General features: G+C 40.3%; 1 protein-coding gene and 1 pseudogene across 1 annotated transcript; both read left to right on the top strand.

Moving 5' to 3' along the window:
- The first annotated feature begins 1,857 nt into the window (after positions 1-1,857).
- Positions 1,858-5,409, top strand: LOC102414415 (annotated as a pseudogene).
- Positions 5,410-15,001: 9,592 nt separating this feature from the next.
- On the top strand, positions 15,002-15,940 carry LOC102407194 (putative olfactory receptor 2B8). The gene has a single exon (XM_045162128.1). It carries the CDS (start codon positions 15,002-15,004, stop codon positions 15,938-15,940), a length of 939 nt encoding a protein of 312 aa, XP_045018063.1.
- The last annotated feature ends 7,020 nt before the right edge of the window (positions 15,941-22,960 follow it).

Below are 22,960 nucleotides of genomic sequence, written 5' to 3'. Positions count from 1 at the left end.
TGTCCAGCTCAGATATTTTGTACCGGCTGCTGTACTGATTCACGCCATATTTGTCATGAGTATTGAGTGACAGCTTCACAGCCCTTTCCTTCTTTAGAAAATTGCCATCAGTTGAATGGAGCCACATTGCCAGAAGTTCTGAATGTGGTTGGGGCAGCTTGTAGTCAATGACAGACTGGTGGGATTTCTAAAAGGCTGCCTTTTTGTCAAGGTGGAACTAAATCTGACACAACGCATGCTCCACAGCTTGTTATTCTGTATAGTAGTAACTAGTCACATCTAAATAAGTAGGTATTTAAATTTACCTGAATGAAAATTAAATTTAAAATTCAGTTCTTTATCTGCCCCACTTGAAAGGCTCAGGTAGCAACATGTGGATAGCAGTGATTGTGTAAGTGAAGCACAATATTTTTATCAGCAGATAGCTCTATTTGGAGAGTCCTTTTCCAGCTTTCTATGGGATCACGTTTATGTATTCCATTTGAGATCACATCCTTGCTTAACACATTTGTCTGCTCTGTTTTGCTTCCCTGATTCTCTTTGTCTTGAGGACATTCACTCAATAAACAGCATGCAAAGGAATTCCCATTTCAGCCTCTTTTCCCCAACCTGGCCAAACTCTGTCCATAGTGATTGGAAGTGTTATTTCTGAGACTGTGATAGATCCATTGCCTCCTCATTTATGTGTTTTTCATTGTCATTAGAATGTTGATAGTGAATAATCCTATCTTCTGTAGGAATTCCAGGCATTTTAGTTGTTTATATGACACTGAAATCAGCAGAAAGAAGAGGTAAGTCTGGTCACTGGAGTTTGAAATTCTGTTGTGAAGTGGCTACTTTTGTTGTTTGGTTACTAAGTCAAGTCCAACTCTTTTTGACCTCATGGACTGTAGCGCACCAGGATTCTCTACTGAAGTGGGTTTCCATTTTCTTCTTCAAGTTATCTTCCCAGTCCAGGGACTGAACCTGCCTTTCCTGCGTCTCCTGCATTGGCAGGCAGTTTCTTTACCACTGAACCAACAGGGAAGCTCGTGAACTGATTATGCACAGTGAATAAATTTTTGGAGTTCTTGTTAAATTGGTATAGAAATCTTAGGTATCTCAAGGACAAAAGTTAAGCACTATAATTAAAGGTGATATTTTCAGGCTCTGAGCAATTTAGTTTTTACTGCTCTACCGAAAGACCAGCATATAGCATTCACAAATATAATGCATTGGGAGTAGAGATAATTATTTTGCCAGAATGTATCTATGAGAAGTATCTCAGTGATACATTGAATGTAATATAATCCTTTGTGTAAGTACATTCTAGCTCATAAATTTCTATATCTGAATGCATTTTAGAGATCATTTTGTATTATTCTATTACATGTGAGGTATGTGCAAATCAAGTTATGTAAAATTATGAGATACATATTTAGAATAAACTTTCTCCCTTTGTCTACATTTTCTTACTCTTTCTAGTCACTCTCCCTTGATTTTCCCTCATTCCCACTTTCTCTAAAATGTACATAAATAATCATCATACTTTCATCCTATTAAACTCAATCTAAAACAGGCATTTCATATCTATGATTGATGCAAACCAAGGTTCATTACTTGATTTTATTATTATTCTTTTCTTATATTTATTTCAATATATAAGTTTGTGAATAGGAAAGACCTAATTAATTTAAGATATATCAATTTTAATGAGTACATAATTTATTCAAATAGTTGCATGTAAAATCACATGACCATGTCTTTGTTTTTTTTTTTTTTTCATGTCTTTGAACATGACAGATTTTCCTCTTCATCTATGCAGTTTTTGGGAAGATACCTTTAATAAATTTCTAAATGCTTGATTTGACAGGAGCCATGTGCTAACAAAGGATGGAACAGAAAAATGAAAGTTCTATCACTGGATTTATCTTACTGGGCTTCTCTGACAGGCTTCAACTTGAGCCAGTCCTCTTTGTGGTTCTTTTGATCTCCTACATCTTCACTTTGCTGGGAAACACAACCATCATTGCATTGTCCTACTTGGACCCACGTCTTCACACCCCGATGTACTTTTTCCTCTCTAACCTGAGCTTTCTGGACATGTGCTACACGACTAGCATTGTTCCACAGCTCCTAGTTAATCTCAGCAGAGCAGACAAATCCATTTCCTTTGGCGGTTGTATAGTTCAAATGTTCATCTCTCTGACGTTGGGAGGTACAGAATGTATTCTCCTAGGAGTTATGGCATTTGACCGCTATGCAGCTGTTTGCAGGCCCCTTCACTACACAGTAATCATGCACCCCCGTCTGTGTGCCCTGATGGCTTCCGCTTCATGGATCACTGGTTTTGTCAACTCCTTATTGCAGACAGTGCTCATCTTCCTTTTACCTCGTTGTGGGAGAAATAAATTAGCCCACTTCTTTTGTGAGGTCCCTTCTTTTCTCAAACTTGCCTGTGTTGACACCACCATGAATGTGTATGTGACCTTCTTTGCCAGTGTCATCATGCTTCTCACACCTGTTTCATTAATCATGTTCTCCTATGGTCGGATTGTCAGGGCAGTCTTAAGAATGAAGTCCACTGCAGGGCAAAGAAAAGCATTTGTCACATGTGTGTCCCACCTCACGGTGGTCTCCCTGTTCTTTGGCACAGCCATCTATGTGTATATTCAGCCCAGCAGCAGCGACTCCCAGGATCAGGACAAGTTCATGTCTCTCTTCTACACTGTCATTATCCCCATGACCAACCCCCTCATATATACGCTGAGGAACAGGGATGTGAAGGGAGCGATGAAGAAGGTGCTTTGGAAGGACTCTTACTCCAGATGATGGCTGAGAAGGACAGTTTAATGGAAGGACTTTGAACGCCAGAAACTATTCAGATATATATGTGTACCCCATGAGCCATCTAAAATTTCCTTTGGCAACTCTGAAGGGAATTTGTTTACTTCATTCCCTTTGAAATATGAGTGGTCAAATTCTAAGTTTTTGTATTCATTTCAACTTCCAGAGACGCGGATTCAGTGTTCTGACAGCATCTGTTTTGTAGTTATTGTTTTTTAAAGTTCTAGGGTTTTTCTTGTTTGCACTCCCTTTTAAGTACATTATTCCACATCTATTTGCAAAATGCCATATGAATATATTATATGAAATCACAGCCAAAATAAGAACAGGAAACCACTGAAACGCTGTAAGGAATATTAACCTTTATCATTTCCTAAGAATTGTTACTGCCCCAACACATGTGCTCAGATGCCAAAGGGTAGATATCAGTTAGTTTCTTCTGTATAACGAATCATTTCAAAATGTAGTTGCTTATAACATTAACCATTAATTTATCTCACAATTATGTGCATCAGCATTTGGGCTAAGTTTAGCTGGACAGTTCTTCTGGTCTCGGCTGGACTCACTGAAATGCCTGCAGTAGGCTTCTGGGTCTACCGAGGGCTTCCTGATCTAGATTGCCACAGTTGTCATGGCTTCCATCTCTTTGATGTGGTCTCTAATCTTCCAGTATGATGGCCTGGAATGTTCATATGGGGAGGGCCAATTTCCAAGTCCTTGTGACCAATTTATTGTTTAAGATATGGCTACTCTCCTGCTTGCCTGTCCTGTCTTTCTTTGTGCATTGTTTACCTCCATAAATAGTAACTGTTAGGGTTTGTTCTTTGTTCCACTTGGAGGGTCTAGGAGGTCACAGAGTATTTCCATAGCCTCTTTTCCCAGTCAACAATAAGTAGGGCCTTCCCTGGTGGTCTAGTGGTAGAATCCTGCTGCCAATGCAACGAACAGAAGTTACATTCCTGGTCCAGGAAGTTCCTACCTGATGCGGAGCAGCTAAGGCCATACACCACAGCTACCCAGCCAGCTCTCTAGATCCCATGAGCCACAACTACTGAAGCCGGCATGGCCTAGAGCCCGTGGTCCCCAACAAGCCACAGCAATGAGAAACCCTAGCACCGCAGCTAGAGAAAGCCTGCATGGAGCAATGAAGAGCCACAACAAACAGAGTGCAGCAAAAACAAAAGAAAAAATCCAATCAGTGGGAGGTCTTTCCTGTTGGCCCGGTGGTTAAGAGTCCTCGCTTTCACTGCAGAGGTCAAGGGTTCCATCCCTGATCAGGAAACTAAGGTCCACATGCCACGCAGCATGGCCAAACATTATAAAACAAAGAGAACAAATCAGTAAATGGGGACACAGAAGGGTCTGTCACCAGCAAGGGCCCTACATGGAACTGCTCAGATTCAGAGTGAAGATTTGACTAATGGGAAATGGGAGCTGATGAGCAGATTATTTCTCCTTTCTTCTCTTGAGCTGGCGATCTGTTCGATGTCTCCTAAGACATACTTCAGGGGGACAAATGTGATTGAACACCCAGTTACTTCATACTAATGGCAAATTTGATAATGTATCCTTGACAAGCCAGCTTTTCTTCCTCTTCTGTTCCCTTTCTTTCACTCCTGATGCTGTATCTCATTCTGCATTAAGTGCTTGTGCATACACCTTGGTTTCAAGTTCTCTTTTCTGGAAAAGCCTAGGATATGACCAAGAGTCTTGGGGCCTATAAAAATGTTCTGGATCATAAATACAAATTTTGAAGTTTCTGACTGTCAAGACATTTGCAACTGTTACCAACCCTTTGAAGTTGGGCCCTAAAAATGGTCCTTCTGCTGGGTGTTGATTGTGCCCATAGAACAAGACCGAGTTCAGCTCAGAAGCAAAGGAAGGAACTTCCCTGGGGGCCCAGTGGCTAAGACTCTGCATTCCCAGTGCAGGGGACCTGGGTTTGATCCTTGCTTGGGCAACTAGGTCCTGCTTGCCACAACTAAGATCTGCCACAGTCAAGTAAATACATAAAGATAAATATTTTAAAAAAGTAGAAGCAAAGGGAAGTTTTATCCTTTAGTTCGTAAAATGGAGAAATGGGAGCTCAGCATCAAGAGTATGCCCTCTGCTGGACAGCCCATCCGCAGGTTGCGTGATTGGGGTCTCTCATCACTGGGAAACAGGTCGCAGGGTTCTCCCTGGGCAGGCGCAGCTGTGCTGCCTGTGGCGCCACACCCCAGTGCCAGGTGCAGCATCTCTGCACACAGCCTGCTGCCGCCATCTAGAATTGTGTCGTTCACAGCGCTTCCGCACATAGTCTCCTGAGCTGAAGTTTGGGGCACGATGCCTCTGTGCCAGGTATCCTATGAGAAAGTGAAACAAGACTAAGCACCAAGGAAAAGACAAAGAAAAAAAAAGGTTAGAATTTATTACCCAGATTCTATTTTTATATCTGGGCGACTGCTAATGGTCATTACTCCTGGTAACCAAAAGAATGAAGGACATTACATGAGAGATTTTAGAGAAAGAAGAAGACTGAAGACCAAGGTTTGAGGCAGCTCAACATTTAATAATTGGGTAATAGAGAACTTTAAGACTCTTCATGAGATTGGAAGGAAAACCTAGAGATGTGAGAGGAAAACTCTATTAGTTGAATTAAAGGGTAAGCTGCTAAAAGAAAGAGACCCTGAAAATCCAGTAGCTTAAAGAAGAGTCCTTCTCTGTCTACCACTGTCTCTGTCCCCTGCTTTCTCTCTCAGGCAGGGGCGTAGCTTGTTAACAATTGTGGAATATTTCTGCTCCACCTTACTCTCAATGGTCCCAGCATTTAAAGGTTTGTCAAGACCTCTTAATGTTCTAAAGCGGAGGATCTCAGTCAGCATCTAGATGGAGGCTGATTGGAAGGTGGACCATCAGGGAATAACTTCAAATATGAAAGTATACAGCTGATAGCTTACAGTGAATGATGTCAGATTCATGATCTCCAAAGAAGATTTAACTTTGGGACCAGGGACCAGGGCTTGATCACTCAAGAGCTTTTGTATAGCAGAATTTTATTAAAGTATAACAAGGGACAGAGAAAGCTCCTGACATAAACATCAGAAGGGGGATGGAGAGCGTGGCCCCTGCTAGTCTTTAGCTGGATGTTTTATGTCTGTTAGAAAGCTATTAATCAGATAAGAGAGACACCTGAAGACTGAGGGAGTTTCACCAGGCCCCTTTCCCTCAATATGCATTTTTGAGATAGGGTGGCAGGTAATGTGTCATCCCTCAGCCATAAAACAATTCTGGTTTGTTGAGCGATTATCAGCCAAAAGTTAAGTCTTAGGTGGAACCGTTTTGAAGAAAGGCAAATTGCAAAGCAAATACATGGTTTAATTAACATAGCTTAAGAAAAACATTTCCATAAGAAAAACACATTGGTTAGCTCAAGGTTTGAGAAAAGTTAAGTTCAGATAGAACAAGGTGTCACCATGACAACAGAGAATTTTAAGAGAAAAATGTCTGACACTTGTAGTTTGTTTCCTCCTGCCTTTTAAGGGAAAGAGAAAAACTGTCTGACACTTGCAGCCTATTTCCTCCGTTTGGAGACCCCTGACCTTCCTGCTTGTCACCCTCTCATCTGTTTCAGGAGAAGACTGGGAGATGCGAGTTTCTGTCTGTTCCTTCCACATTTAGCCCTAAGTGGGAGGAGAGGGGGAGGTGCGGGGCACAGGCAGCCAGTTAGGAGCTGTTCCTTAGTTTGCTACTGTCCTGTTGGACCGAGGAATGCAAGCCCTGGTGGGGGCCTGGGCTACAGGATAAGGAGTGTGTCCTCTGGCAGCAGCCACAAAACCTGGGCGGCCGCACAGGTGCACAAGCTCCTTTCACAGAGACACGTGTGACCTGGGGCGGGACAGAGGGAGAGCACGATGATGGCACCTGTTGGCTTCTCAGGTGTTTGGTGAGGATTGCAGTTGGCCCGTAGATATATGTTAGAAGTCTTAGCTTTTAAGATAAGGAAATAGGCTTCTTTCAGGGACAAGCTGGAGGTTTCAGTCTGTGTCTCTGTGCTGTTCCCTGGAGAGACAGCCACAGTGAGTCTGGGTGAGCCTGTTAAGAACTGTTTCTCAGTTCTTTGTAGCCTCATGGATTTCATGGACACAAGCTTCATTGGCTTTCAGAGCTCTATGTTTTGGAGGGTCATGTCTCAGGTGTTAAGTCTTCAAAGTTAGGGTCCCAGGTATGGGACACTTTGTTCCTCCGGGAGAAACCGACGGTGGTGACTTCCCACCTGTTTCTATATTGTGGCTCCAAGAGTGGGTTTCATATAGAGATTTTGTCTCTGCCTCTTCTAATGATTTATTTTTTTATCTTCTAAAGATTTTAGTTTGGGCTTGTCCTATTCACCTTGTGTATAGGATTCACCCAGCTAGTTTCCACATTTCTTTTCGAAGAAGTTGTTCTGTGTAAAACTGTAGATTCATTGTGTCCGTGGGAGGAGAGGAGATCTGGAGCCAGTGTGTCCTGAGTGAACAGAACCTTTTACCCTTTTGAACAGCTTCCTCTCTCCTTTTCTCTCTCTTCGCCATTCTTGTTGCTTTGTGTCTCTGTCTGTCCCTCTTTTCCTCATTCTCTAGTTCTTGTTCTATTCAAGTCTTTTTTCTTTTTATACTTTTTATTTTGAAATAATTACATATTGACGGGAAAGTCCAAAGTTAGTAGAGAGAAGTCTTGGATTCATTTGATCTATTTTCTCTCAGTGATTTTATGTTATATAACTATGCTGTGCTGTGCTTAGTTGCTCAGTCGTGTCTGACTCTTTGCAACCCTATGGACTGTAGTCTACCAGGCACCTCTGTCCATGGGGATTCTCCAGGCAAGAATACTGGAGTGGTTGCCATGCCCTCTTCCAAGGAATATTCCCAACCCAGTGACCAAACTGAGGTCTCCTGCACTGCAGGCAGATTGTTTACCCTCTGAGCCACCAGGGAAGCCCAAGATTACTGGAGTGGGTAGCCCGTCCCTTCTCTACGGAATCTTCCCGACTCAGGAATCTAACCGAGTCTCCTGCTTGCAGGCGGTTTCTTTACAGCTGAGCTACCAGGGAAGCCCATTATACAACTCTAATACAATTTAAAAACAAGGAAACTGACATATGTGCATTGTGTGTGTTTAGGTCTATGTAAATTTTTCCCCATGTAGATTCCTGAGGCTACCATCGCAATCAAGATATGGATTTATTCCATCACCACACACATGTTCTTTGTGATAACCCTTTAGGGTATAGTCACAGCTAGTCCCTCCCTTCCCCTGAAAGTGAAAATCATTCAGTTACATCTAATTCTTTAGCCTCCCTGCACTATACAGTCCATGGAGTTCTCTAGGCCGGAATACTGGAGTGGGTAGCCTTTCTCTTTTCCAAGGGATCTTCCCAACCCAGGAATCAAACCCGGGTCCTCTACATTGCAGGTGGATTCTTTACCAACTGAGCTATCAGGGAACCAGCCCTCTCCCCTGAACCCTCTGTAAAACCATCCCTAACTCCTGGGCAGTACTAATTTGGTCTCTGTCTCTATTTTTATTTCATGGGTGTTATATAGATGGGATCATATTTAACCTATTAGCATAGACTTATTTTCATTCAACATAATACCCTTGAGATTCATCCAAGATGTTGTGTGTATCAATATTCTTTTTTATTGCCAAGTAGTATACCATGGTATGGATGTACCAGTATTTGTTTAGAATATTTTAGTTGTTTTCAGCTTTTTGCTGTTACAGATAAATCTGTTATGAATACTTGTGCACAGGATTTTGTGTGGAATAAATTTTTGTTTCTCTGCCATAAATGCCCAAGAGCATGATTACTGGGCTGTATGGCAAGTGGATATTCGGTTTTTAAAGAAACAGCCAAGCTCTTTTATCAGGTAGCTGCACCATTTTATTTTCTCATTAGTAATGTATAAGTGATTCAACTTTTCCACAATCTCACCAACATTTGGCTTTGTTCCTATATTTTTGATTTTTGTTGTTCTAGTAGGTAGGTGGTGATATGTCTTCATGGTTTTAGTCTGCATTTTGCTGATAATTAGTGATGCTAAACATGTTTTCATGTTTCATAAAGACATCTTTATCATCTGTACATTTACACTGGTGAGTTATCTGCTCAAGTGTTTTTTAACTGAGTTATTTTCTTATTGTAGAGTTTTGAGAGTTCTTTGTATATTTGAGATATGAGTGTTTTCTATGAGAAGCAGCTTGAAAATATTTTCTTCCAGTGTGCAGCTTATCTTATTATCCTCTTAACCGGGTCTTTAATAACGATTTTATTTTGGTGAATCGTCACTTTTAGATTTTTTTTAAAATAGATCACGCTTTTGTTGTATTATATTCCAATATAAAACAAGAATTTTGAAAAACAGCATAGGAAGAAAAACCATGTAATTTCAAGTAAGCATTCCTGCTGCTGCTGCTAAGTCACTTCAGTCGTGTCCGATTCTGTGCAACTCAATGGACGGCAGCTCACCAGGCTTCCCCGTCCCTGGGTTTCTCCAGGCAAGAACACTGGAGTGGGTTGCCATTTCCTTCTCCAATGCAGGAAAGTGAAAAGTGAAAGCGAAGTCGCTCAGTCGTGTCCGACTCTTCATGACCCCATGGACTGTAGCCTACCAGGCTCCTCTGTCCATGGATTTTCCAGGCAAGTGTACTGGAGTGGGGTGCCATTGCCTTCTCCGAACCATTCCTAGATAATCTCAAATTATTAGCCAACATTATTTTGCCAATTAATATTTGCAGCAGCAAGATTGAACCAGGAAGAAGTGTTAATAGCAGGTCTATGATTCTCTCCATCTCTGGACACCCTATGACATAATGGTCTTTCCTTGGCCTCCTTATAAATATTATGTTGGGATTTAAATAGTGGCCAGATTACTGAGAAAATTCTAATTAAGACTATTTTAAGGAAGAGATAGTTTCTCCTTACGCATAGAATATTATTAAAAAAAAGGATTTATGCTTATATGGGAAATGGCTGGCTGTAAAATGTAAGTTAATTATTGAAGTTCTCTGTGCTTTTCTGACTAATAACATATAAAAACCAACATGCTTCAAACCTAAATAGCTTTCTCTGAGATAGCTTATACTACTAAGTAACAGTGGTCTATTACTCTGAAACAAAATGTGTTCTAGTGGGAAAAGAGATTTTATATTTTTTGAAGCTGCATTTGATGGTTAGGCCAAAGCCTTCCATAGACAGATGTTAAGTATTCCTGCCTTTTCCTTGTATAGTCAAGTGTATACGTTGTTTTGAAATTGATCGATCTTCAAACTTCTGTACGCACAATACTCTTCAAGTTTCTTTCAATTTACTTGAGCAATTATAGCTATCTTGATTAACTCAATCATGTGCATCGTAAATGCAAAGACGAGTTGAATTGAAGCAAACCACAGAAGTTCCAGAGAAGGCAATGGCACCCCACTCCAGTACTCTTGCCTGGAAAATCCCATGGACAGAGGAGCCTGGAAGGCTGCAGTCCATGGGGTTGCTAAGAGTGGGACACGACTGAGTGACTTCACTTTCACTTTTCTCTTTCCTGCATTGGAGAAGGAAATGGCAACCCACTCCAGTGTTCTTGCCTGGAGAATCCCAGGGATGGGGGAGCCTGATGGGCTGCCGTCTATGGGGTCGCACAGAGTCGGACATGACTGAAGTGACTTAGCAGCAGCAGCAGCACGGAAGTTCCATTTAAAAAGTCAGCAGTTTTTCTCTTTGGTTAAGTAAATTATTGCAACTCTCCGATAGAAATTGAACAATGTTATAGAGGACTTGGTGTTTTTCCTTAGCCACATTATAAGTTTGGGAGTAAAGTATGGGTGTTGCCATTTAATATATTACCTTAAAGGTTAGAATCTGCCTAAACTTTAACTCTGTGATGTTTTATAAGTTGGTTATAATTTGCTGTATGACTCAGGGACTCAAACAGGGCCTCTGTAAAACCTAGTGGGATAGGATGTGGAGGGAGGCACAAGAGGGAAGGGACATAGTTATACCTATGGCTGATTCATATTGATGTTTGGTAGAAGCCAACACAATACTGTAAAGCAATTCTCCTTCAATGAAAAATAAATACATTTAATTATAAAATAAAAAAAAATTTGGTTATGAATATTAGGTGAAAATTAATTTATATTTAAAGTTAAGTAACTGAATGAGCTCTTATTTATATATGCAGTATTTTTTTTTTTAATTGTGTGAAAAAATCTCCAGTGTTTAGTAAAATACCTAAGCCATTTAAAGAGGAGAGCTAAGATAACTGCAAAGTCTAGGGAGTTATCTGACCTCTGTCATTTATGAGAAGTTACAAAAGAGGCAGATTAAGTAATCTCTTGCATTCTCTTTGATATTCATTTTCCCTGAGGATTGTCATCTCTGGGCAGCTAGGCAACATCAGCTAATTAGTAGTACAGGACATCCATTCCTCAGAGACTTCAGCCAGGTAAACAGTTTTCACCAGACCAGTTTTACTGCTGTTTCATACCAACCTCACACTTTCGTAATGAGCTATCTGTCATAGAGCCAAGCCATTATATTCTGAAGGAATCCTGAGAGTTTGAAATTGCCTTCCTATGTCATCCTACCAGCTAGACACAATGCTGATCTTCAGTACCATGTGAAGGTATTTGAAATTATCAAGAGAAAGCATCTTCTTGTTTAAGGAGAGCTTAGGGATATCCAGTGCTGGCAGAGTCAACTTATGTACTCATTTCATACAACCTGAGTCCTTAATCTACATACCCAGGTTCCAATGCCTAGTGCTGTATTAAAGGCATGAATTTGGAAATGAGGTAGAGAATGAGCTTAGGACACTCACATAAGGTGAATAAAACTGAGTGGACTGGAACTTGATCTCTGTAGCACTTTAGGAATTGGTAAGTTAGCTTGTTTTCAGTTGTAAGTGTTCTTTAAAGGTTACATTGAGTAACATACATGTTAGTTGGCAAAAGAAACAGAAATTCCTATAGAAATTCATCAACTTTAAGAACTAAACTTAACTGTTCCTTATGGAAGCTAACATTTTGTTCCTAGACATTTCATTCTATTGTAGTATATTCATTATGTCTCAGTATGTAAATCGGAGAAGGCAGTGGCACCCCACTCCAGTACTCTTGCCTGGAAAATCCCATGGATGAAGGAGCCTGGTGGGCTGCAGTCCATGGGGTCGCTGAGGGTCGGACACGACTGAGCGACTTCACTTTCACTTTTCACTTTCATGCATTGGAGAAGGAAATAGCAACCCACTCCAGCATTCTTGCCTGGAGAATCCCAGGGACAGGGGAGCCTGTTGGGCTGCCGTCTGTGGGGTCGCACAGAGTCGGACACGACTGAAGTGACTTAGCATAGCATGGCATAGCATAGCATAGCATGTATATATGGAAAAATTGAAATACAAGATTTTTGGCTGTAATAAAACAAGTCCTTCAGTAATTGAATAATAGCATATATGTGAATGTGAAAATATTAGACTATACACTTTCATTTTTCCCTCAGCTCCTTATTTTCTGTGAAATTACAGAATGTTTCTTAAAGTATATTGTCAATATCTGTAGTTTTAAAATGTTTATGTTCTTAAAGAAAGAAACATGTGTACTTTTCCACACGCTAGTTTGGCAGTTAAAACAATGAATGTCCATTTTGTGGTTATTGTGTCAATGCATTTTTGAATTTATTGTTAATGAAAAATGATCATTCTTCAATTGGAGAGGAGACACGTGGGTCAGAAAAGGTGATATGAATTTAATTTATTGGTATATTAGGCAGATGACAAGGTGATGTGTAGTGTACACTGGTGAGTGTCTGTCCATCCTTGCACGCACTTATGAAGGGACTCTACGTTTTGTATGAATGCTTTCGGTGCCCAGCTCAGATCTTTTCTACTGTGTGGCTGGTGCACCAGTCCACACCATATTTGTCACAAGTGTTGACTGATAGCTTCAGAGCTCTTTCCTTCTTCAGAAAATTGCCATCATTTGAATGGGAGGCACATTGCCCGGAGGTCCCCTGAATGTGTATGGGGCAGCTTGCAGTCAATGACAGACTCGTGGGATATATAAAAGGCTGCCTTTTTGTCAAGGTGGGACTGCATCTGACACAATGCACACTCCACAGCTTGTTATTCTGTATAGTAGTAACTAGACTCATTTAAATGACTAGGTATTTACATTTACCTGAGTTAAAATTAAATTTAAAATGCAGTTCTTTATCTGCCCACTTGAAATGCTCAGGTAGCATTGATTGTAAGTGATGACAGACTATTTTTACCAGCAGATAGTTCTATTTGGAGAGTCATTTTCCAGCTTTCTATGGGATCAGGTTCGTGCTATTCCATTTGAGATCACATCCTTGCTTAGCAGATTTGTCTGCTCTGTTTTGCTTCCTGGATTCTCTTTGTCTTGAAGACATTCATTCAATGAACAGCGTGCAAAGGAATTCCCATTTCAGCCTCTTCTCCCTAAGCTGGCCAAACTCTGTCCATAGTGATTCGAAGTGTTATTTCTGAGATTGTGATTGATCTGTTTCTTCCTCATTTATATGTTCTTCATTGCCGTTCAAATGTTGATAGTGAATAATCCTGTCTCCTATAGGAATTTCAGGTGTTTTAGTTGTGGTAATATATGAAAATGAAATCAACAGAAAGAAAATGTAAGTACAGGTCACTGATTTTGAACTTCTACTGTGAACTGACTACTTCTGTTGTTTAGTCGCTAAGTCACGTCCAGCTCTTTTCGACTCCATGGACTCTATCCCACCAGAATATTCTGTACTGAAGTGGGTTGCCATTTTCTTCTTCAAGGTATCTTCCCGATCCAGGGATTGAATCTGTGTTTCCTGCGTCTCCTGCATTGGCAGGTGGGTTCTTTATCACTGAGCCAAGAGGGAAGCCCATGAACTGACTATGCACAGTGAATACATTTTTGGAGTTCTTGTTAAATAGGTTTAGTAATTTTAGGTATCTCAAGGGCAAGAGTTAAGCAGTATAATTGAAGGTGATTTTTCAGGCTCTAAACAATTTACTTTTTCAGTTCAGTTCAGTTCAGTCACTCAGTCGTGTCCGACTCTTTGCGACCCCATGAATCGCAGCACGCCAGGCCTCCCTGTCCATCACCAACTCCCGGAGTTCACCCAGACTCACGTCCATTGAGTCAGTGATGCCATCCAGCCATCTCATCCTCTGTCGTCCCCTTCAACTCTTCGCATGAGGTGGCCAATGTACTGGAGTTTCAGCTTTAGCATCATTCCTTCCAAAGAAATCCCAGGACTGATCTCCTTCAGAAACTACTATACAAAAAGACCAGGGTATAGCATTCACTAATATCGTGTATTAGGGGTAGAGTAACTATTCTGCCCAAATGTTTACATGAGGCAGTATCATAGTGATACTTTGAATGTAATATAATCCTTTGTACAAGTACATTCTAGCTCATAAATTTCTATATGTGAATGCATTTTAGAGATTATTTTGTATTATTCTATTCCATGTGAAGTGAAAATCATTCAGTCCTGTCTGACTCTTTGTGACCCCCATATAGTCCATGGAACTGTCCAGGCCAGAATAGTGGATTGGGTAGCCTTTCCATTCTTTTGGGGATCTTCCCAACCCAGGGATAGAACCCAGGTCTCCCGTATTGAAGGCGGATTCTTTACCAGCTGAGCCACAAGGGAAGCCCCTATTACATGTGATGTATGTGCATATCCAGTTATGTTGAATTATGCAATACATATTTAAAATAATCTTTCTCCCTTTGTCTACATCTTTCTTGCTCTTTCTAATCACTCTCCCTTGATTTCCCTCATTCCCACTTTCTCTAAAATGTACATGTATAATGATCATACTTTAATCCTATTAAACTCAATCTAAAAAAAGCATTTTATATGTGTGACTGATGCAAACCAAGATTCACTATTTGAGTTTATTATTATTATTTATTATTTTCTTATATTAGTTATCAACATATAACTAAATATATAACGTTTTATGATAGTATAGAGCTCAATTTCATGAGTACATCATTTCTTCAAATAGTTGCATATAAAATTGCATGACCATGTCTTTGAACATGACAATTTTCCTCTTTATCCATGCACTGTTTTTGGAAGATACCTTTAATAAATTACTAAATGCTTGATTTGACAGGAGCCATGTGCTAGCAAAGGATGGAACAGAAAAATGGAAGTTCTTTCACTGGGTTTATCCTATTAGGTTTCTCTGACAGGCCTCAACTTGAGCTCATCCTCTTGGTAATTCTTTTGATCTTCTACATCTTCACTTTGCTGGGAAACACAAGCATCATTGCATTGTCCTACTTGGACCCACGTCTTCACACCCCGATGTACTTTTTCCTCTCTAACCTGAGCTTTCTGGACATGTGCTACACAACTAGCATTGTTCCGCAGCTCCTAGTTAATCTCAGTGGAGCGGACAAATCCATCTCCTTTGGTGGCTGTGTAGTTCAAATGTACATCTCTCTGGCGTTGGGAGGTACAGAATGCATTCTCCTAGGAGTTATGGCATTTGACCGCTATGCAGCTGTTTGCAGGCCCCTTCACTACACAGTAATCATGCACCCCGGTCTGTGTGCCCTGATGGCTTCCGCTTCATGGATCACTGGTTTTGCCAACTCCTTATTGCAGACAGCGCTTGTCTTCCTTTTACCTCGTTGTGGGAGAAATAAATTAGCCCACTTCTTTTGTGAGATCCCTCCTTTTCTCAAACTTGCCTGTGTTGACACCACCACGAATGTGTATGCGACCTTCTTTGCCAGTGTCATCATGCTTCTCACACCTGTTTCATTAATCATGTTCTCCTATGGTTGGATTGTCAGGGCAGTCTTAAGAATTAAGTCCACTAGTGGGCAGAGAAAAGCTTTTGGCACATGTGGGTCCCACCTCACGGTGGTCTCCCTGTTCTTTGGCACAGCCATCTCTGTGTATACTCAGCCCAGCAGCAGCGACTCCCAGGATCAGGACAAGTTCATGTCTCTCTTCTACACTGTCATTATCCCCATGACCAACCCCCTCATATATACGCTGAGGAACAGGGATGTGAAGGGAGCGATGAAGAAGGTGCTTTGGAAGGACTCTGACTCCAGATGATGGCTGAGGAGGACAGTTTAATGGAAGGACCTTGAATGCTAGTGCTCTTTAGATGTATTTGTTGTATCTCACATGAGTCATCTAAAATTCCCTGTGAGAATTCTGAAGGGAATTGTTTACTTCATTACTGTTGAAAAGTAAGTGTTCAGATTCTAAGTTCATATACTCATTTCAACTTCCAGAGACGCTGATTCAGTGTTGTGATAGCATCTGCTTTGTAGTTACTGTTTTAAAAATCTCCAATAACTTTTCTTGTTTGTACTCCCATTTGGGTTCCACATAACTCCACATCTATTTGCAAAAAGATTGTATGTGTCTAAATTACAATAAGCCCAAATAAGATCATAAAACCACTGAAACACTGTAAGGAATATTATTAATAATATTTTCTAGGAGTTACTAGAAGATACCATTCATTCTCTTATTTTGATCATGTCTCTACGAAAATTCCATAGTTTGATGGTTTGATCAGATGTTTTTCACTGATGTAGGTGGAGCACTTATGGGGAAAAGAAAGTTGAATCTCAAAGGAAATCTTGCCGCATTAACCCCGCTAAAGCCATTCAGACATCAGGTGCAACTGTAACCTCAGCCGTGCAGCCGCCATATTGTGTAGGATCATTTCAGAGAAGGCCGTGCTAGGGCTCACTGAGGGAAGGCTACGATGCAGAGCTGGAGTGACGCTGAGCCCTTCGCTGGTAAGAACACCAGGTAGTTCTTACATGCCTTTTGGTACACAGCAGGAGAAAAACACCGATGTGAGGCACAAAGTTGGTTATTTTAATTTTGTGAATCACCTAGTTCCTCTGTTAAATGAGATTTTTAAATGAGGAAATTTCGAGGGCATTATATCTGAGCAGCATATGACCCAAGTTCTACTGCATATTCTACATACACATTTTACCTCCTGTGATGCAGCAAAAGTTTCAAAGGGTAAAATATGTTTATATTTTTCTCATCATGCCATTTTATAAACTCTTTGATTTAGGCATCAATTGGTTAAGACATTAGAATGTCTCCTCTGCCAAACGTCCTGTGAAATTCGGATTTAGTGAAGTATAAAAATATTGAAAATTGCCCCTGATTCCCAGGAAATCCCATGTTTGGTGGAGATGTCCCCAGACTCATCAGAAGGAAATTGAAAAAACAAATATTGCATCTATTAATTTAAAAACACATGCCTAAGCTTTAGTAGTAGCTGTCTAATTCTGAAATAACTGTTACAGAGTTCTGAATTATGACTAACAAAATAAACATTCCAGAAAAAATTAATCTGCCATAGTAGCTCTTAGATCCCTACTATAGCTCAGTTTATAGCAAAAATTTATTTTCAGGTGTAGATTCTGTTTTTTGGTGTCAGTTAAATGTCACAAACAGTGATTTTTCTCTGGAGGTTAGAGTTTTGACTGTGCCATCCTCACAGAAATATTTATGATTTTTGGTAGATTTCCCAGCATGTACCACTAGGCAAGTAAGTGCATTTGTGTCTCTTAGTGGAGACAAAAGCATGACCACTATCACACAGTTCCCTATCCTAGCAGCTAACCATCCTCCTGGGTCCTGAACCCTCTCAGCCAATTTGCCTGAGAAGTGGTCTTGCAAGCTGGACGTGGCAGTGTGGGTAAATTATATACAGGGTCAAGATTTTATCTATATTCCTAACAGCACCACACTCTTCACCCTTGAATTAAACACTTGTAAAACCAAGGATTTTGACCCCACAGTAATGCTGAACATATACCTGATTAAAAGCAGTTTGGAGTGCTCTGTACTCTGAATGGTGAGAAATTTCCCCCTCTCCTTATTACTCAATCAGGTCTTGATAGTTATGCCCAAATAGTCACTTACAAATCCCTCAGTGATACTTTCTTTGGTACAGACCTCAAGGTCACATGAAGTCACAAAGCCCATTTTCCTGAGTGAGCAGCTACTTGTCTGCTCCTGAGGACTGCCACCAAACAGATTTATTTGTTTTAAGCAAATGCTTGAGCATCATTTGGATGTGTATTTTACTTCAGAATAAATTACAGATAATAAAGGTATCTAGATCCCAGGCTAAAATAATAATAAAAAAAGATCACTTAAAAGATACCACATACCTAAATTTCAGTTCTATTTTGTAAATTTTTCAAATGATATCTACTGTTACAAGCTTTCCTTCTTTAGTTCCCAGAACAGGGATTGAACCTATGCCCCCTGCAGAAGAAGCAGGGAGCCTGTACCCTGGAACACTAGGGAATTCCCTCCTTTTGAATTCTTAATATCTGTGAAATGGCTGCAGTGGGTGTATCCAGGCCTTGGCTAAATTATTTGATCCCATCTGGAGTTCAGAACTACCAATACACCCAAGAGAAATTCATAATCTTTCATCATTTTTGCCTTCTGAGGAACACAAGGTGAACACAGTGTGCTCAGGAAATGTGTCACCTTGGAAGCCTGAAGTATCAGTATGACTCCCATGAAACACAATTCCTTTATGTATTTATTTTAATTGGAGGCTGATTACTTGAAAATATTGTGGTGGTTCTTGCCATACATTCACATGAATCAGCCATGGGTTTACATGTGTTACCCATCCCCAATCCTCCTCCCACCTCCCTCCCCATCTCATCTCTCAGGGTCATCCCATTTTACCAGCCCTGAGCACCCTGTCTCATGCATTGAACCTGGACTGGCGATCTGTTTCACATATGATAATATACATGTTTCAATGCTATTCTCTCAAATCATCCCACCCTCACCTTCTCCCACAGAGTCCAAAAGTCTGTTCCTTACATCTGTGTCTCTTTTACTGATCTGCATATAGGGTCATCGTTACCATCTTTCTAAATTCCATATAATTGCATTAATATACTGTATTGGTGTTTTTCTTTCTGACTTACTTGCTCTGTATAATAGGCTCCAGTTTCATCCAGCTCATTAGAACTAAATAAAATGCATTCTTTTTATTAGCTGAGTAATATTCCATTGTGTATATGTACCACAGCTTTCTTATCCATTCGTCTGCCCATGAAGTGATGGAACCGGATGCCATGATCTTCATTTTCTGAATGTTGAGCTTTAAGCCAACTTTTTTGCTCTCCTCTTTCACTTTCATCAAGAGGCTCTTTAGTTCCTCTTCACTTTCTGCCATAAGGGTGGTGTCATCTGCATATCTGAGGTTATTGATATTTCTCCCACCAATCTTGATTCCAGTTTGTGTTTCTTCCAGTCCAGCGTTCCTCATGATGTACTCTGCATAGAAGTTAAATAAACAGGGTGACAATATACAGCCTTGACGTACTCCTTTTCCTATTTGGAACCAGTCTGTTGTTCCATGTCCAGTTCTAACTGTTGCTTCCTGACCTGCATACAAATTTCTCAAGAGGCAGATCAGGTGGTCTGGTATTCCCATCTCTTTCAGAATTTTCCACAGTTGATTGTGATCCACACAGTCAAAGGCTTTGGCATAGTCAATAAAACAGAAATAGATGCTTTTCTGGAACTCTCTTACTTTTTCCATGATCCAGCGGATGTTGGCAATTTGATCTCTGGTTCCTCTGCCTTTTCTAAAACCAGCTTGAACATCAGGAAGTTCACGGTTCACATATTGCTGAAGCCTGGCTTGGAGAATTTTGAGCATTACTTTACTAGCGTGTGAGATGAGTGCAATTGTGCAGTAGTTTGAGCATTCTTTGGCATTGCCTTTCTTTGGGATTTGAATGAAAACTGCCCTTTTCTAGTCCTGTGGCCACTGCTGAGTTTTCCAAATTTGCTGGCATATTGAGTGCAGCACTTTCACAGCATCATCTTTCAGGATTTGGAATAGCTCAACTGGAATTCCATCACCTCCACTACCTTTGTTCGTAGTGATGCTTTCTAAGGCCCACTTGACTTCACATTCCAGGATGTCTGGCTCTAGGTGAGTGATCACACCATCGTGATTATCTGGGTCGTGAAGATCTTTTTTGTACAGTTCTTCTGTGTATTCTTGCCATCTCTTCTTAATATCTTCTGATTCTGATGATCACAATATGTGTGTGTATATATATATATATATATATTTTCAGATTCTTAACCTTTATAGGGTACAAAAATTGTTACAAAATATTGACTATAGTTTCTTCTGCTGTACAGTTGGTTCTTGTTCTATTCAGCCTTTATCTTGTTGTCTTCTAGAGATAGAAGTGGAGAAGCCAATGGCACCCTACTCCAGAACTCTTGCCTGGAAAATCCCATTGATGGGGGAGCCTGGTAGGCTGCAGTCCATGGGGGCGGGAAGAGTCAGACACGACTGAGCAACTTCACTTTCACTTTTCACTTTCCTGCATTGGAGAAGGAAATGGCAACCCACTCCAGTGTTCTTGCCTGGAGAATCCCAGGGACGGGGGAGCCTGGTGGGCTGCTGTCTCTGGGGTCGCACAGAGTCGGACACAACTGAAGCGATTTAGCAGTAGCAGCAGCAGAGATAGAAGAGATACAATCTTCTCCTGGGTTTTGACAGAAAGTCTCAGGAGTCTTATTTTCTCAGCCCTGAAAGACTCTTGGACCTTAAGTTCTGCCCCTCAAAGACGTCTAGCTTAGCTTTTTAGCCCCTGCTTCATGAAGCTTCAAAATTTGGCAACTGCCTTACCCAAGAGAACTATGTGTTAGAGAAAGGACCCCTTACCCCAGTAAGTTTTTGTTTCCTAAGCATAATGGAGTTTCAGGATAGATTGTTCCATATTTTTGAAACTTTGATCTGGCTTTCTGGCTTCCCAGGGAGTCCACTGGAAATAGAAATGTCCACTGGAAACATCTGGCCACATAGTTGAGTCTCTTTAACTTTTCAGCTTGTCATGCTAGCCTTACATGAGTGTTTGGCTTTTCATGTTTTCATGGCTAAGTCTCTCTCTATGTGCCATGCTCGATCCTCAGCTCACACTCAAGTTCATCAAATGCTCTAAGAGAAAAAAAAAAAAAAAGCACTTGCCCTTCAGGTCACCTCAGAAGTGTTCAGTGTTTTCTTTTATTCATGTCTACATCACCCTCATCACTTTCACAACATTTATAATGGCTTCATAAATATGGTTGCTAAAATTAAGTACAATTGTTCCTCAGTATTATTGGCCAGGGTTTGTTTCAGGCACTTCCTCCCACCCACTCCTATACCAGAAAAGCTGGATGCTCAAATCCTTTATGGAGAATGACAGATCAAATGGATCCATATTTGGTTGAGTCTGTGGCTAAGGAGGAGTGACTGGACTTGCAGTGGGAACTTTGATCAGCTGTAACCTAGTGCACCTTATTGGGAAATGAAATTCACAAAAGACTACCTTGAATGAAATGATAAATTTTCAGCATTTATTTTCTGAAAAGTAAAAAAATTAAGCATCTAGATGATTATAGAGTATGGAACTTTAGTACCAAAACAATGATATGATTATCAGTGAGTCTAGCTGTCATGGTTTGAAAGAAAACTCCAAGGGGTTGATATAAAAAAATCATATCTTCTCTATCACAAAAAATATAATCAGAAATCACTCATATTCAGTACAAGCAGAAATAAGAATAGTACAGACCTCAACAATTCAGTAATCTATTTTCACTTAAATGAAGAAAATCCTTGTTCTATTATTTCACTAGCAGAATAATACATGAAAAACCATCCAACTTTCCATTATTAAATAAGAACTATTTAAGAAGAACATATTTGTGCAAAGGAACACTGAGCTTACCAGACAATTATTTCTGTGTTTTACTTTTGTTTTATGAATTCCTTTCATTATCTGCCTTTTTATCATATCCTATTAAATACTAAAAATATTAAAATCTCTGGTAAAAGAAAATATTTTTTGCTACTAGTAAATTATGCCTTTTTATATGCTACATTATAAAAATACAGATATACAAACTGTTGGGAAGCGTAGTACAAAATAGCCGTATTAGGAGAAAATCCTTGGGAAAATGGCAAAGGGCCAGAAGTACCCGGCTTTGTGTACTGCAGACAGAAAAATATCTTCTGCCTTTGGTTATGCTCGGAGCCAAGATTTAATAATAAATGGGGATGTTACTTGAGAAAACGGGTTGTGGGATAAGCACATGAGTCACTTAGAGCACACTGTCCTTGAAATGTTTTTACTGATTATGTGTTAACCCCATATGCGCTCTGCTGGCCGTATACTTTAAGCTCTTTGTTCCTGCTTCTATAAAAAGGCTTGACTGCAGAAATAAACTTGTCAGTCCTTGCAAAAGACTGTCTGAGTGTCATTCGTTCAGGTTCGTTGCTTCCAAGTCTTGGGGAGAAAATCCCCAACACAAACAAATATTCACAACAAATGTCTTTTTCAGTCAAGATAAACTTAATTCAAGGCAATATAAACCCAGGAGTAGAATTTTCATCTGAAAATTATCACTATGCTTTTTGTCTCAAGACCTGGTTACTAAGTATCTACAAGGAATGAAGAGACCAGAGAGACTCACAGGACACATGATCTTGAATTGAGATCATCATTAAATTGAGATCTTCAAGACAAGATTCATCTGAGTTGGCCAAAAATTGCTAATATCTAAACACTTTAAACAGAGAAGGCAATGGCACCCCACTCCAGTACTCTTGCCTGGAAAATCCCATGGATGGAAGAGCCTGGTAGGCTGCAGTCCATGGGGTTGCGAACAGTCGGACACTACTGAGAGACTTCACTTTCACTTTTCATTTTCCTGCATTGGAGAAGGAAATGGCAACCCACTCCAGTGTTCTTGCTTGGAGAATCCCAGGGATGGGGGAGCCTGGTGCTGTCTATGGGGTCGCACAGAGTTGGACACTACTGAAGTGACTTAGCATAGCATAGCATAAACACTTTAAATCTATTAAAGATAGTCAATGGATAGAAGAAACTTAGATCACTGAGAAGATAAACCCAAATTTTATGTGAAAGTAACAAAAATACTTAGTGTGATCATTTAGAATCAAAGTATTCTGCTAATATCTGGTTTATTTAAAACTTTTAAGAAGTAAATGATTTGAAGTCCAGCATCCATACAGAAAGTGCAAGTACTTTA

The sequence above is a fragment of the Bubalus bubalis genome, chromosome 2, assembly GCF_019923935.1.
Source record: "Bubalus bubalis isolate 160015118507 breed Murrah chromosome 2, NDDB_SH_1, whole genome shotgun sequence".
Classification (NCBI taxonomy): Eukaryota; Metazoa; Chordata; class Mammalia; order Artiodactyla; family Bovidae; genus Bubalus; species Bubalus bubalis.
Note: the sequence above shows the minus strand (reverse complement) of the source record. Positions and strands in the feature narration are given on the sequence as shown.

What these genes read in the sequence shown, in the direction of transcription:
- LOC102407194 (XM_045162128.1), top strand. Translation starts at nt 15,002, where the DNA reads ATGGAACAGAAAAATGGAAGTTCTTTCACTGGGTTTATCCTATTAGGT.